Below are 14733 nucleotides of genomic sequence, written 5' to 3'. Positions count from 1 at the left end.
AAATCTGAAGTCCATTGAAATCTACAGAAGTTTCATCACTGACTACACCAGAGTCATTGTATCATTCTTGGCATTTATCTTGCCTTGACATTCAGTACTGCCTCTCACTGTCTGAAGCTCTCCTCTGTCATTTTGCAATGTCTTTCTTCCTGTTTTCTTTTTTTCTCTTTCTGCCCTCCCAGTTCAGTAGACCTGTATATTTGACAAGGGGTAAGAATTTCAAGGAAACAGGCAGAAGATCTCTGCTGGGACATAAAAGGATGTGGTCAGTACTGGCTGTGTTAGATCTTCCCTCACCTTCCCAAGGGCAGCTGAAAACACTGCACTGGCCACAGAAGTGTGGGGCCCCAGTTTGAACAGATCCATCTTCACACCAACATGATGAAACCGTAGAGTTCTCTTGTGTCTATCTTCTTCTCCCTCCTCTCTGGGTTCCTCAGAGTATGTTGTCTCCAAGACTGAGAAATAAAAGCTTTGTGCAGGGCCCTGTGATGAAAGCAGCACGAGAGATGCTCTGATGGGATCCAGCTGAGATCTTGTGCCAGCACAGATCCAAAGCAATCAAGTCAGAGGGTGAAATCCTACTGAAGTGGGTGACAGATCTGCTGCAGAGGGGCTGGAATTTCACCCGTGTGTAAGAAGAGAGATGGTGTAAACCAGGTTGACCAGGCTCCACACTTGGAATGGAGCATCCTTGTGTCTTGGCTTTCCTGTGTTGGTAAGGGGAGAGTCCATGCAGTCCATCTTGCAGCTTACACAGCTGGCTCCTCTGGTCCTAAATCACCAAGTGTAACCTGATGAGTTTGTTCTGAGGTTAGTTATTACTCCAAGTTCAACCATCTCAGTAGGAAGCTTAATTGCATTCCTTGCTTGGCCTTCACTGCCAGCCTCCATAACACTAAATTGTGTGGCAGATAAGAAAAATACATCCTGGGGAGGTAAAGGAGATTTATGATGTGCATGACACATGTAGGTAGGAGCCTATTTAGAGAGACCAGTTGAGTACCTAGTCCAATAATGAAGTAGCAGCAGCAGCAACAATTAAAGTGATTGGTTTGTACTCCAGATGGGGTCCAAATGGCCACGAAAGTGGGACACTTAGTGTAGAGCAGCCACAGACGATGCCTCTATCTGCCCAAGTAGTGTACTTAGATTTAGGGAAAAGTGATGGGTTTAGGATCTGTGTGACCCATTCCTGGAAGCACCTGTTTTGTGAATGCACCCTCGTTGCAGGGACTGGCCGGGTTGCTCTTGGCTCTTGGCACCTCACAGGGGAACCCAGCACCCTACAGAGCTAGACCACTGGAGGTAAATCCCAAACTGTCTCAGGCGTAAGAGGCAGCAGAGGCTAATAATTAAGTGACTGTTCTTGGGCAGGGATTGAGGGATTACTTTTCTCTACAGTTTAAAAGTGCTGAGGCAGTTTGTGATCACCTAGAGCAACTAGTATTGCTTTTCCCTGAGGGACAATTCAGTCTATTAATCCAGGTTCTCAGTACTTTTCTACCTGTGAACAAGGATTCTCCAAAGAGGAGAAAGCTCTTTCCTAACATAGATTCTCCTATAAATAAATCTATCAATACTTTTCTGTGCAAGGGATGCAGGTTTAAACATGGATTGCCACGTCTCTCTCAAAGAGCCTTTCTTCTGGCCATTCTGTGTGGTTGCAGCTACTTCTCTAGTTTTCAGTTGCTATATATTCTTCAGCTTGCTGTGGAACTGAAGCTCTCGGAGTTATTCCATGTTTTCTCATGTTACTAGGTCTGTGTTCGTCAGTTGGCATATCAGAGCAGAATTTGGCCAGAAAAGCAATTCATTTGAATAAGATGAGCAGACTTTTGCCCCCAGAGAGTCTCTGTAGCCCACCTCAGAAATTCCAGCTGCCACTGCAGCTTCTCTGTTATGTTACCGTTTGCTCAACATTTGGTGCAATGTAAAGTGTTCTGCCGTACATCAAATATAAACAAGAAACACTCTCTATGCAGTCCCTCAGATGTAGTTTGAGCATATTGAACATGTCAGCAGGCAATAAAGATGGAATAAAAATACTTTGCTGTCCGTATGTTTGTCATTTGCTTTTCATGCAATGCAAAGGATGGGTGCTGATATGAACAGGGATCGGCAGCAAAGGTGTTGATGTCCGGGATGCTCTGAACTCTGCTAAACCCCAGACAGAAAATACCCCTGCAGGAAGGTGAGCTGGCTCTGTTACATAAAGAACGGACAAGGAGCAGCCCCTGTATCAGGAGCTTGCTCACCTGCACCAGCCCCCTGCTTGCCCCAGAGCTGAGAGGTGGAGTCCAAAGCCTAGAGTGGGCTGTAGTGGTCTGGGCAGTCCGCGCCAGTGCCGAGAGGGCAGGGCTGCATGTTTGGATGAATAACTAAATGCTCCCTTTCCAATCCCTTGTCTCTGTCCCTTACCTGTAGCATCTTCTACTGCAGCTCTGTCTCCTCTCCTGTCCCCTGGAGAGTAACCTTCTCCTTCTGGTCCTGTCCCTCTCCTGCTCTTCCTCTTTCCCCATTTCAGATGGACGCAGCCTCAGTTCCTTTGGTGCTATTGGGTGGCACCGCTCTGCCTTCTGGTACCAGCGATTAAGAAATTCATGGTAATAAATACTCAGGCACTTCATAACCGTCTAAACAAGGCACAAAGGTGCCAAACTGCATGGGCGGCACCAAGGAGGAAGGTGTTGATGACAGTTTGTCTCTTCTGTGTCAGTGATGCCTCGCTGGTATGAACGGAGGCTCTGCACACGTATGTAGAAAAAGGAGCTCTGCAGGGAGCGTTGCCACTGCCGCTTGGCTTGTGTAAGCCCTGGAGGGAAGGGGAAAGGAGCAATAACTGCCTTGTGATTTGGGTGGAATAATCCCTCGCACCTTCTGTGTCTGTGTAGCTGCGAGGGCTGTACAGGAGCGGAGCCGGTTTGTTTGGGTGTAGTGGGTGAGAGCGGCTCCTTTGTGCAGTTTCTAGAAGGGGGCCTCAGCTCCCCAGGGCGTGCGTTGCGGGGTGGGCTTGGTTCAGCCCCTCGGGGAAGGTTTGTGGCGTGGCACGGCTGGCTGAGGTGGTGCTCCCCCAGCAGGCACCCCTGCGTTGAGAGGGGATAGTCTTCTCTTCCGAATGAGTCGCAGTCCTCTCTCTGCACGCTGCCCACCCTTCTCGTAGACACCCTTTGAGATGAGCAGCAGAAGAGCAGAATACTGATTAGATGTAAATTACATGGCAAAGACTCGTTACTTGCCTAATTTTAAATCCTGAGATATGCAGCGTGAAAGCGATGGCAGAATATGGCCCTGAGCTTGGATGGAAATGGTCCTCAGCATCACAAGTGAGGAAAATGCTTCGTAAAGGCAACAGTAATGCCAGTGGCAGTGGGAAGTGAAAGCAGTGGAGCAATTTAGGGCAAAGTCCTCTGTGACTGGTTAGGAAAGAAAATGTACATCCATCACAGATGTTACAAGTGTTTAAGTTGCTATATCAACTGCCTGAGCACAGCATACAAATTTCAGCCAGTTTGCCAGCTAGACCCTTGGTCATGCAAAAGCTGGGATTTTTGCTAGCTGACAGAGCTCGTATTAAGTCTTCACAAGGTCTGATGTGCTGTGCTGGCAACAACACCGTTGCTGGTTCTGCTGGGTTTGCTGGCTTTGCAATAGCAAATTTCTTATAAAGATTCTTAAGGGCAAGTGAATTAATTACACTGAGATTTCAGAGTGAATCTGTTCTTCTCTTGTCATAACCCCGTTTCTGTGCTCTGGCAGCATATGGGAAGTAACACTCCATGATACCTGGATGACATGTCTGCTGAGTAGCTTGAAGCAGTTTTCAGCTGATTGTGTCTGATGGTGTTTGCAGAATGTTTTTGCAACCAGATCAACTCTCTGCAGATTAAAACCAGTTGCAGTGTCTACGCCTGGATCTATTGTTCTAGTGACAGACACTCTGAACTCGTTATAATTTAGACTAACTGTGACAGTTCCTGCTTTTAGCAAAACTCAGCTGACTCGGGATAAAGTGAAATTAAATAAGTGTTCAGTAACTCCAATTAACTAATAGAATTTGAAAATAATTCAACAAAATTGCACTGTACTACACCAGTGGTTCTAGACTGAGGTCCTCAAGTCAAGGTAAATGGCCCGAGGCTGGTCCCCGTTAATCATATTACATCATGTTTTCAGTTAGACCCTTGCTGAGAACTGGGCATGAGTGGTGGTTCTTGAGAATCCTTGAGTGTTGGTGATAAAAAAATGTTTGGAAACCTCTGGCTGAACAGGTGCCACAGCTTGTTACACCTGGCTATGGTAGGTCCTGCATGTCCCATCTGTACTCACGTGGGATGGCTTCCCTTCATGCAGCCCTGCCCAGGGAGAACACACACACACACATCTCCTGCTCGAGGAGAGAAGTTGGGACAACTGCTATGTGCAATTGCTTAGGGCTGAATGGATGTGCTGAAATGTGAAAACTGTTGTTTTCACATTTTTTTTCTTTAAGCTAGATCATCTCCTCTGCTCATTTGTGTCAGGAAAGAGCTCGGGAGGCAACATACAGCTGCAACCAGAGGACAAGAGTCTCCCATCAAAGTGGAAAGCTGTATTACAGCTGGCAGTATCTTAGCACAGTTTCTCTCCCTTGGGACAAAATGCATGCTGTTAATCTAGGGAAGGTCCATTTAGGAACTTAACCCAAGTGGGGTGGTGGTATGTCAACAGTGGGAAAGGGGGAGGTGAATGACTGAGCTCAGAGTGTGAGGCACAACAATTAACAGGTTTGAGCAGGGTCCTGGGGAAAGCAGCGCTCGCTAGAGCAGGAGTCTCTGCTGGAAAAACAAGGACGGAGTCAGGACTGGTTAATACATATCTACTGTATTTATTAATCAGTTGGATTATATAGCTGGTGACAGAATATGGTCAAGTGCCAGGAAAGTCAGATCTAATTTAGCAGCCTGGGAATAGTGAACTTTGGCATTTGTCTCCCGCTGTCTGATTCCCCTTTCCTGAATTTCTTTGTCTTTTTCTCTTTTTTTCCCCACTTTCTTTGCCTTCTGTTGTTTTGTTTCAAATTATTTCTCAAAGTGGTTTCCCTTTTTTGTAATGAACCAGCCAGGGCAGCCTTGGATTATTTTCCCTTCCTTTAGTTTCACTCAGTTCAGCTTCCTTAGATGCTCCTTTCCTGGCTCTCATTGAGTCCCTGGATGAAGTCCCAGCTGCTTTGAGAGTTTGTCCCTCGCTGGGCAGAGATTTCTCCTCTGTCTTCCTTTGGTTTCCTCTCTGTATCAGTGTTTTTTCCAATTACTCAAACCATTCATCTTGCCCATCCCATCTGCTCACTTGCTCTCATACTCAGCTATGGTTTGGTGTGAACTCAGCAGGCTGTAAGATTAATTTCTGCTATTAACTGTTTCACTTGTCTGGCCACTTCTAAGCTTCCACAGAAAACAGGCTCTGTGAAGCACAGTATTTTAGAGGACTGATGAAAGGCAAGCTGCAATCTCCACTTGACCCTACAGTGCTGTTCAGCAGTGAAGCATGATCGTGGCATACCAGGCTTTCTAGACTCTCTTTTGTCAGGTTTTGTTTTGCCACTGCTTGTGAAAGGAAGGAGAAACATTGCACGGGTAGCCAGGACATCAGCTTCTTTCTGCAGTAAATGCTTTAGGCAGCAAGATAGGACAGACAGGCTGGTGTGCCAGTCCTTGAAGTCAGTAGCTCGAGTTGTTTAGGTGCAGGCTGTCTGCATGGCACAGTTGGCTCCTTTTCCAGAGGCCATTGATAGCTGTCACCTCCCTCCCTCCATCCTGATCCTGACCTGCCTCCTGACAGCAGGCTCTTGGGCAATCCTGAGCTTGGGCTTCACACTTGAGCTGTTTAAGAAGAGAAGTAGGACGTGAACCCAGATAAGCCCTGGCTCGTCACATGTTGTACATCCCTTTTATAACTTTTAACATGAGGCGTAAAAGCTCTGAAGTGTCTGCCTGTGCTTCTGTATGTTACTGTTGTGTTGGTGTCGTTGGCTCCCTGATAGGGATGAAGGATATTTTCTGTGTCCCAAGATGAGTTATTTATGCTTGAAGAAGAGCCTGAAATTCAGAGCTCATGTTTAGGGTCAGAGAAGAAGAAACCAAACTACTGAATTAATTTTACCTGTTGCTGTAGTGCATACAAGAGAAGAAAAAAACATTAGTTGTATTGATGTTTTCAATCAACGTCAGCCTAAGTTAGCACTGACTCACTTCAGGAATTAAATTTGTCACGCAGTCCCAGAAGTTCAGACTGTCTAACACAGAGAAATCAAACCCTCACCACTCAGACGAAATCGCCAGGATCTTACCATAAATAAAGCTCATTCGAGAGCTTCTCCAGGAGGTGGCAGCAAGATACTGCAAGTATAACTGAATGAACGCTGCAGGAGTCGGCTGAACGTTGTGCTGTGGGGCACTAGGTTATTTTTAGATTTCTTCGTGTTAATCTTTTGAATTCCTGTGTTGCCGGTAGGACGGTATGCACCCAAAGTTCAGAGCCTCGAATGTGCACGGGTGTGCTCCTGCTATTGGTCTGTTACTTGTCAATCTCCCGTCAGCGCTGGTAGTTTTAAGGAGGATGCAAGATGCTTAAAGCATCGCTTTTAGTCTTACTCCCACAAATGTGTTAATGATAGGGTTTATTCTTAGGTGGCTTTTGGAGCTGTTCCTGGAGGATGGCTGGGTGCAGGCAGGGCTGCTCAGAGCAGGCTGGCAGCTCACAGAAGCCCGTAGAGGGCAGCAATAAACCAAGCGCCGGCTGGGAGACTCTGCCAATAGATGGGTCCCCCGACTTAAATAAATGACACTTTATTAGTGATAGATGCCACCAAAATAGCTGTTGTGTGTGTATTTGTAGCTGAGAGACTTGTCTTCTGGAGTTTGAAGGCAAAGACCCTCATTCCAGCCACTTGCCCATTTTTCAAGGTCTCTCCCGACTTCCAAAAAATGATGAGCACGATCCATCGCCACACACCAGAGTTTTAAAGTTTCCTCCAGAGGTCAAGAAAATGTCCAGATGAATAAAATTACGTCAGGCATGCAGGATGTGACACAATCTTAACAAAGTCATTTGAAATCATTTGACAGTAAATTTCCCCGTGAGTTTCTAGCCTGTGGCACGGAGAATCCTCTCCTCTCTCCTCTCTCCTCTCTCTCCTCTCCTCCCTGGACCATCCAGATCACAGCACGCCGAGCCCGCGCGGGGTCTTGATGTGGCCTGATGGGCTCCTGAAGGCGACCCGGGAGCCTGGCACAGCCCCGCAGCTGAGTCGGCTTCCGTCAAGAGCTTGACATTGAATGTGTCGTGTCATGCAGATGGTACCTCAGAGGAGTGAGAGCTGCCATTTACAGCACTGATGACAACAACTGCCGAGATCAGTGGGATCTTAAGATTGCTTTAATATGACTGGCACCTAGCAATTTAGCTCACATTGTTTGTGACAGGGTGTCACTCTTGCACTTGTCTGGGGATGAATGATAGAGGGTTTTAAAGCGCGGAGCCGCTTCTGAGGAAGGAAATGAAACCGCTGTATGTTCTGATGCAGAGAATTAGATGCCTGCCACGGCAGGGTGTGTTAAGAGGGAGCTTTGCAAAAGCCTGGTGAAAAGTTTAGTCTGTCTCGTACGGGCAACGAGCATCAAACCTACCCCACCACCCCCAGGTCCCTGCACACATGCCAGCAGCCCGCTCCGCTGTAAGCACTTTGGATTGCCTTGTCCTGACCACCCGGTGCCATCTTAGCTTTGTGGTTTCCTCCAGGTTAGTCAATATACGTTTGCTATGTGCAGCTACCGGGAGAAAAAAGCTGAACCTCAAGAGCTACTGCAGCTCGACGGATACACTGTGGACTACACCGACCCGCAGCCAGGTACGGGGGGACCCACAGCTGCTCCTGCTCCCCGCGCTGCCGACAGCTCCCAAACGGGAGTCCCCTCTCTCCATCCCTGCTTGCAGCTGAACTGTGATCAGCATTATTATAAATATGTTTGTGTTTATACTGAGCATTAGCTATGCATGGCTTTACTATAAATAGATATAGGGGATTGAGCTGGGAGTTGCACCAGAGGAGGGAAAGACTCATCTCTTCTGGGGAGCTTAAGTGAATTAGATGCTTAAATCCCAGTGAAATTCGATAGTGACCTGAATGCTCGAATTGAGTGATGATCCTAACCTGTACCTCCAGATTATATTCTCTAGATAAAAGGCTAGCAGCTATGCCTGGCTTTGTTGTAGAAAATGTTTGTGGGACTAAACCAGCACTGTTGCCTATCAAGTTTTCTCTCTGATAGATGTGAGTGGACAGGGCAGGATTCTAGAGCCGCCTGGTACCTGGAGGTTCTTGCTGAGTGGTGCCTTCCTTCTTCATGGAGCACCACATTTATTTTATTGCAGTGGGGCAACATGTTGAGCGTGGTGATCCTCACCATGCTCTGGATAAAGGTATCCCCAGAGGAGATGAAGAAAGACCTTTTGTGCACTGTGAGCACTGATGCACTTGGTCTAATGGGAAACCTCCCACCACATCCCCTTGAAACCCATTTTTAATGGGGCTCCAGCGTGCAGCTCACAGGGGACCTGCACAGATGGGGCTGTAGGTGAGAGAAGCGATTAATCTGAGTGCTTTTTTGGTAATTGTGGTGCAGGGTGCTGCCTGGCGACCTGTCAGGCTGTCTTGCAGGTGAGTTTGGTGCAGAGGAGGGGGCTGAGTTCAACCAGGAGCCGGGGGCAGCACGGGGCTTGCTGGGGACACCCAGGGCGGTGGTGGGGTGGGAAGCCTGAGGGGATCCCTTTGCTGGCCTCAAAGTCTGTGAAACTCCGTTCTCGCTTCCTCCCCTGGCAGGGTTGGAGGGCGGCAGAGCATTCTTCAACGCGGTGAAGGAAGGAGACACGGTGATTTTTGCAAGTGACGATGAGCAGGACCGTATCCTGTGGGTCCAAGCCATGTACCGAGCCACCGGCCAGTCTCACAAGCCTGTGCCGCCTACCCAAGTGCAAAAGCTAAATGCTAAAGGAGGAAATGTACCCCAGCTAGACGCCCCAATCTCTCAATTTTGTAAGTAAATAAGTTCTCTTAGAGAGCAGAAGTCTTTGACGGGAAGGTTTTCTGCACTTGATGTTAATCAATAATCGCACACGTGTTTCTGACTCCAAAATTAAATATTTTTTTCGTTATCATTAAGCTGCTTTTTACATCAGTGGATCCAGAAGCAGTTAACCTGTGTGTTTCGCACAACCAAACCCAAGAAACAACTTTCCTTGGTGAATTTGTCAATGAGTATTTTAAAGTGCAATACTTGATGGAGGAGAGAGTGGGATCTGAGAGCCTGAGACCCAGCTTGCTTTCTGCAGACACACGTTTTACCCACACACAATAAACTGCACACCCAGATCAGAGCAATTCATTAACGCCATTAGCTGTCTGTCAAATGCGTCACGTGCTCAGAACTACAGGTGCAAATCTTGCAAGTACGAAATGCACACACAAAAAGAGGTCTCCTGTTGAATATTCAACTGTAGGAAAACATATGGTATTTTTAACAGGTTGCTTTGCAGGCCAGTTAGATGTGAATTTAAAGCAATCATCTTTTAAGTCGTAGCTATGCTGCATGTCCTGTGCAGTTATACCCAGTTTGCTTAATTTGAAATTTAGAGCAATTTCTTTTGTCTTGCAAATGTAATTTGATTATAAACCAGACGAATGCCTCCTCGCTCATTTTTCTTGAAGGTCTCAATCACGTCTGGAGCCCCTTTGTTATGTAACATACAGCAGTTCTTCCTAGTTTCAGCAAAATTTAAGAATTGGTATGATTAAATATAAGTAAAATACGGGAAAGTGGTAAATATTAGCAAACTCTTCTAATTAAAACAGATTTTAACATTTAGAATAGTCTCTGTAAATCTGTTATGGAGTATTTTGTTGTAAGAAACTCAGAAAATCTGCCCCGTCATTATCAATACCATTTGACGATCTTTTATGTTGGTTTAACTTCTTCATGTGCTTATAGAAAATAACAATGCAAGACATACAGCTGTATGATCAGTGTTACAGCAGGAAACCTCTGCATGCTGCTTTTGGGGGGTTTTGTATCCTCATACATACAGTCCTGCATATTTTGGACTCCCTTCTGCCTTGCATTGCTGCTGCTGTCGGTGAGGACGTAGCTTGCTGCAGCATGGTAAACCCACAGTCAGTATTTTCATTTCAGTGGCCCTCATCCTCTTCATCCCAGTCAGGACACTGACGTTGGGGGTGCAAGGTGTAAAGGGTCAGGAAGGAAGGATGCCTCTCAAAAACCCAAAATGGTAGGAACTGGGCTTTTGCAAGTGGAAGTTTACTGGCTGTGATTGGCCTCTAGACCTGACCAAGTCATGCTGACCTAAGAGCCCTCCTAGGGTTTGTATGTCCGTCTGCCCAGGTTTTTGGATGTAGCAGGCACAGGTCCCTCTACGGCTGCTTTTTTAACACACTAAAAGCCTTCAGAGTGGAGCAAGGGAGAGCAGCAGAGGGGTGCTGCTTGTGGCTCCCTCCTAACAAGTGATGCTGAAGGATGCTCTTAGCTGTGTGGTTGGTGCAGAGAGGATGAACTCCTGCTCATCCCAGTGTGATCCACATGGATTAGGATGAGGGCAGTGAGAGAACATCAGAATGGGGAAGCACTTTTCCCACCAGTCTTCTCCCATTCCTGCAGACATCAGGCTTGGAAGATTTGCTGCTGGGTGAATTCTTGATGTTGATGGAGTATTCACTTCACCATAACAGACCCTCTGGGGTCAGATGAAGGGTCCCTTTCCCAGACACATTGTAATTTCTTGGCAGCAGCTATAGCAAAGTCTACCAAGAGTTTGGGGATGGAAAGGGGTTGCTTGGGTTCGTGGACCTTCAGGTGTGTTGTCCCCATGCACAGCAAAGTGCTCTGTGTGTCAAGGGAGCTGAACCTCTCTGCTTAGGTTATGTGGGACAGAGAAAGGGCAGCTGGATTGGCCTTGTCCTTGCCATGGAGCAGCAAAGCTGGTGACTGAGCCCAGGAGTCCTCTCTGCATCTAACCACCTGAGACTTGTGCTGCTCATGGTCCTGCAGACCTGTATCAGCCTGACTATGCACAGAGCTAGAGAAATGGCACAGGTTTAACCTTGGCTTTTCCTTTTTGCTCACCCACCAGGAGGCAGAGATCCCTCGTCCTCACTTCTGGTGAAGACAGCCAAGATTTCGCCCCCTGGTTCCTCTAGGGCATGTGATGGGGTCAGGACCTGGACTCAGTTTCTCTCATTTGTTCTCATGCCAATACCAGCTCCAAATCTGGATCATTCAGCTCTTTTAATGCCACCATCCTCTTTCCATCCACAGTATGTTTTCCCCAGAAACTGGCCAGCTGCAGGCTGACATTTTTGCTGCAAGCACTGGGAAACTCTCTTGGTTGTGCCGTGCTGCATCATGGAAGGGGGAAGCCAGTTGGCTTATCAGTCTGGTGGTGACTCGCTATTTCAGCAGCCTCTGGGCTAGTGTGTTTTGTCCATGGTCTTCCTTCCTCCTCCTCCTCCTCCCTTGGATCTAGATCCCTCTGACAGCTCTTTATGCACAGGATCTTCATCCTACAAGTGGAGGAGAGCAGCACACCATAGTACACATTCATCTCAACAGCAGTGGCTGCCCGTTTTTCATATTTCAACATTTGTACATGGCAATGCTCGTTGCAGGAGTCGTTGGGCACAGCAGTTCAATAGTCAGAAGCACAAGTGAGTCATGCATGTCACACATGATGGCTTGTTGGGAGTCTTAAATGCACAAATGCATATCTCTGCTCCTTCAGTCTTGGAATTCAAACATATCAAGTATTGCATTTTTAAAAGGGTCTTGGTTTGTTATTGGGGTTTTTTTTGGCTTGTTTTTTCTCTTTTTTTTTGCTTGCAGAAAGGTAAGGACTTTTGCGAGACATTTTCTTCTTGTAAATTTATCTTTATAACTGTCAAATTTTTTGTGCTTACTAGAGGCTATGGTGAATGAGGGTGTGCAGAGAAGTGAAAGTTAAGCCATTTGATGAGTAGCTGTATTTACAGCTTTCCTGCTGCAGCAGCCCGAGATGGCACAGGCGCATGCATGCACACGCAGAGAGAATCCAGCCCTCCGCTCCTGCGGTGGAGCTGTCTGTTAAACAGAACCTGGAGAAGCATGTAGTGTGCTATTGGGGAAGCTTGGGAGAAGTAGCCAATTCATTTGCTTCCCACCTCTTTTGATTTAGTAAATACAAACTTGGAGCTGCGCTCAAATTCTCATCCACAGCTTGGTAGCAGCACTTGGCTTGGAAGTAAACAGACAGCTCCGAACCAGGGTGGAGTTTATTTTATTTGCAATTTAACTACTAAAAAAAAAAAATAGATCCTGCTATTCATTAATTTTTGTCTGACACTGCGGTTCCTTTTATGTGGGCGAACAATACATGTTAGAGTGAAAAGTTTTGCTTTTTTTGTTTTGCTACAATTTAACAGAAACACTCCATTCGCGCAAAGCTGTGCTGTTCTCCAGTGTTCCCATTGTACAAGAGAAAACCCCAAACTGTTCTCGTTTACTGTTGAAATCATGCACAGTATTCTAGTCAATAATGCTGCCAATACATATTACACCTTTTGGCAATATTGAAGCTTCATAAAAGTGGTCACTTGTCTGAAAGCACCAATCTTTGTTCGTTCTGTGTTAGTGATGCATCAAACAAAATTCCCAAACATGCTCAACGTTCTCTTGTTTTTTTAAGCCTTTTCTTTTTAACATGAAAGATTGGTCTGTACTTGTTTTGTGTATCACTTGTGGCTATATTTCATTTTTTAACGTCTGTTTATATTTGATGACTGTAAATCACACCATATAGTAAGAGTTGGTTGTTTTGAGAATTTATGACTTGTTCCCCCATAATAAGTAGTGAGGTTTATTGAGCTGCTTAAGAAATTTTCAGCTGTAAGTGGTTTTGTTTGTTTTATTTTTTTTTGGTCGGTTTGATTTCTTTACATTTCTTTTTCATTCTTTGCTTGAACCCAAATATTTAGCTGCTAGGTTAGGGCTCCTGTCTGCTTTCCTGAGCCTTGTTGCTAGTCTTTATGTTATTCTGGTTTGTTCCTTCTTACCCTGCTAACTTCTAGCTGGACTCAAGGGTAAGTGCTTCCCTGTAGCTAGCACAGCTCAGATAATCAGACTAGATTATCTGACATATGCAATGTGCTTTTTTTTCTCTTAAATCTTTCTCATGTTTAGATTTTGTAGTACAAACTTTCCATGTTATTTTCCTGAATTGAGGTTTGAAATGTAAGTTTCCATACTGAAATTAGGATGCATGTGATGTTTGCATAATTGCCTTCTCTCCCTGGCTTTCACATTGGCATCAAGTGATCCTCTTAGTAAAGCCAATCATTAACATTTCTATTTTTCATTCCAAGATGTAAATATTAATTAACATCACAATAAAACTGTAAATAATACCTTCTTTTGTTTCATGGAATTTACATCTAGTTGACTGCTTCCTGCCTGAAAACAGATCATTTTGCACTCTGACAATATCCTTTCTCTCCGTGCCAATGATTAGCTTGGTGCAGTGCACCAGCATGCGGGGCTAACTGTGGACAACTCAAAGTGTAGAAAGGTAGGGCAGGAGACCCTGAGAGACCTAGACAGGGCACAGGACTCCACAGGAGCCCCCCCAAAAAAAACCCTTGTGAAAACAAGCCTGAGTCGTCGAGGTTTGGTAGTTCCCTCTCCTGTAAACTCAGTAGGGGATGATTTCAGCAGCAAGTGGCAGCTTTCTGGGTCACCTCAGGTTTGGAGATGCTGACCTGCTCCAACTTAAATGCATCATTCACAAAGGGGTGCTGCTCTCCCCCCCAAATTATCATAAATGTATGTTTTAGTGTGGGTCTCAATCACCAACCAAAGCAATGCTTGATAAAAAATAAGCCAGGGGAATTATTAATTTACCTTCTCCCACTGGAATACCTACTTTGAAAAAGAGAAAAGCCCAAACTTGTGTTGTGAAATTGCTTCTCCTTAGTCCTTGTTCAGTCTTAAATACAGCCAGTACAAATCCTTTATTGGTGTTAAAAGCTGCTTCTCTAATATCTGGTGAGTGCCTGCTTTCCTTAGGAGGGAATAGCATCAGTGGGTCATGAGAGCTGGCAAATATGTATCCAGAGTATCTGAATGCAATTATGAGAAGGAACAGGCGGTGTCATCCCTCCTGGCCATCAAACAAGACTCTTTTTTTTCTTTCTTCCTCTTGTTTCTTTTTTCTTCTTCTTTTTTTTTTTTTTTTTCTGTGTGTGAGTATGTACGTGTGTGTATAAAATATACCCCTGGGTAGCAGGCAGAATTCCTTCTCAGCAGACACTTTCTTTTTTCTTTCTCTTTTTTGTTTTCTAATTGTTTGGATTTCCAAAGAGGATTCTTATCAGACTTTGCAGAGAAAAAAAATATATATAAATTTTTAAAAAGGTAAATTTGATGGAAATACAGATTTTTTTTTTGCCACTTTGAAAGAAAGAAAGAAAGAGTGAATGAATGAATGATCTTGGGTCTGGCAACATTACATGTATTTGCACTACAATGCATTGCTATCCTATTAGATTATTAGTTTTGTGCTTTAATTGCTTTATTTTTTTTGTAGATAGTTAGAGATATCATGAGAACGCTGCTGTGTCTTCTGTATTGTCAACTTGCAGATGCTTCATTGCAG

General features: G+C 45.4%; 1 protein-coding gene across 1 annotated transcript in view; it reads left to right on the top strand.

Moving 5' to 3' along the window:
- The window catches only part of LOC103777937 (calcium-dependent secretion activator 1), a gene marked incomplete at both ends in the record, with an annotated part of 87720 nt that overhangs the window by 62070 nt on the left and 10917 nt on the right, over window positions 1-14733 (top strand). The window contains 3 exons of the mRNA XM_008945502.1: window positions 7780-7888; window positions 8861-9073; window positions 13151-13162. Of these exons, the coding sequence (XP_008943750.1) occupies window positions 7780-7888; window positions 8861-9073; window positions 13151-13162 (334 nt within the window). The remainder of the gene's footprint in view (window positions 1-7779; window positions 7889-8860; window positions 9074-13150; window positions 13163-14733) is intronic.

The sequence above is a fragment of the Merops nubicus genome, unplaced genomic scaffold (genome assembly GCF_000691845.1).
Source record: "Merops nubicus isolate BGI_N331 unplaced genomic scaffold, ASM69184v1 scaffold4738, whole genome shotgun sequence".
In the NCBI taxonomy this organism is placed as follows: Eukaryota; Metazoa; Chordata; class Aves; order Coraciiformes; family Meropidae; genus Merops; species Merops nubicus.
Note: the sequence above shows the minus strand (reverse complement) of the source record. Positions and strands in the feature narration are given on the sequence as shown.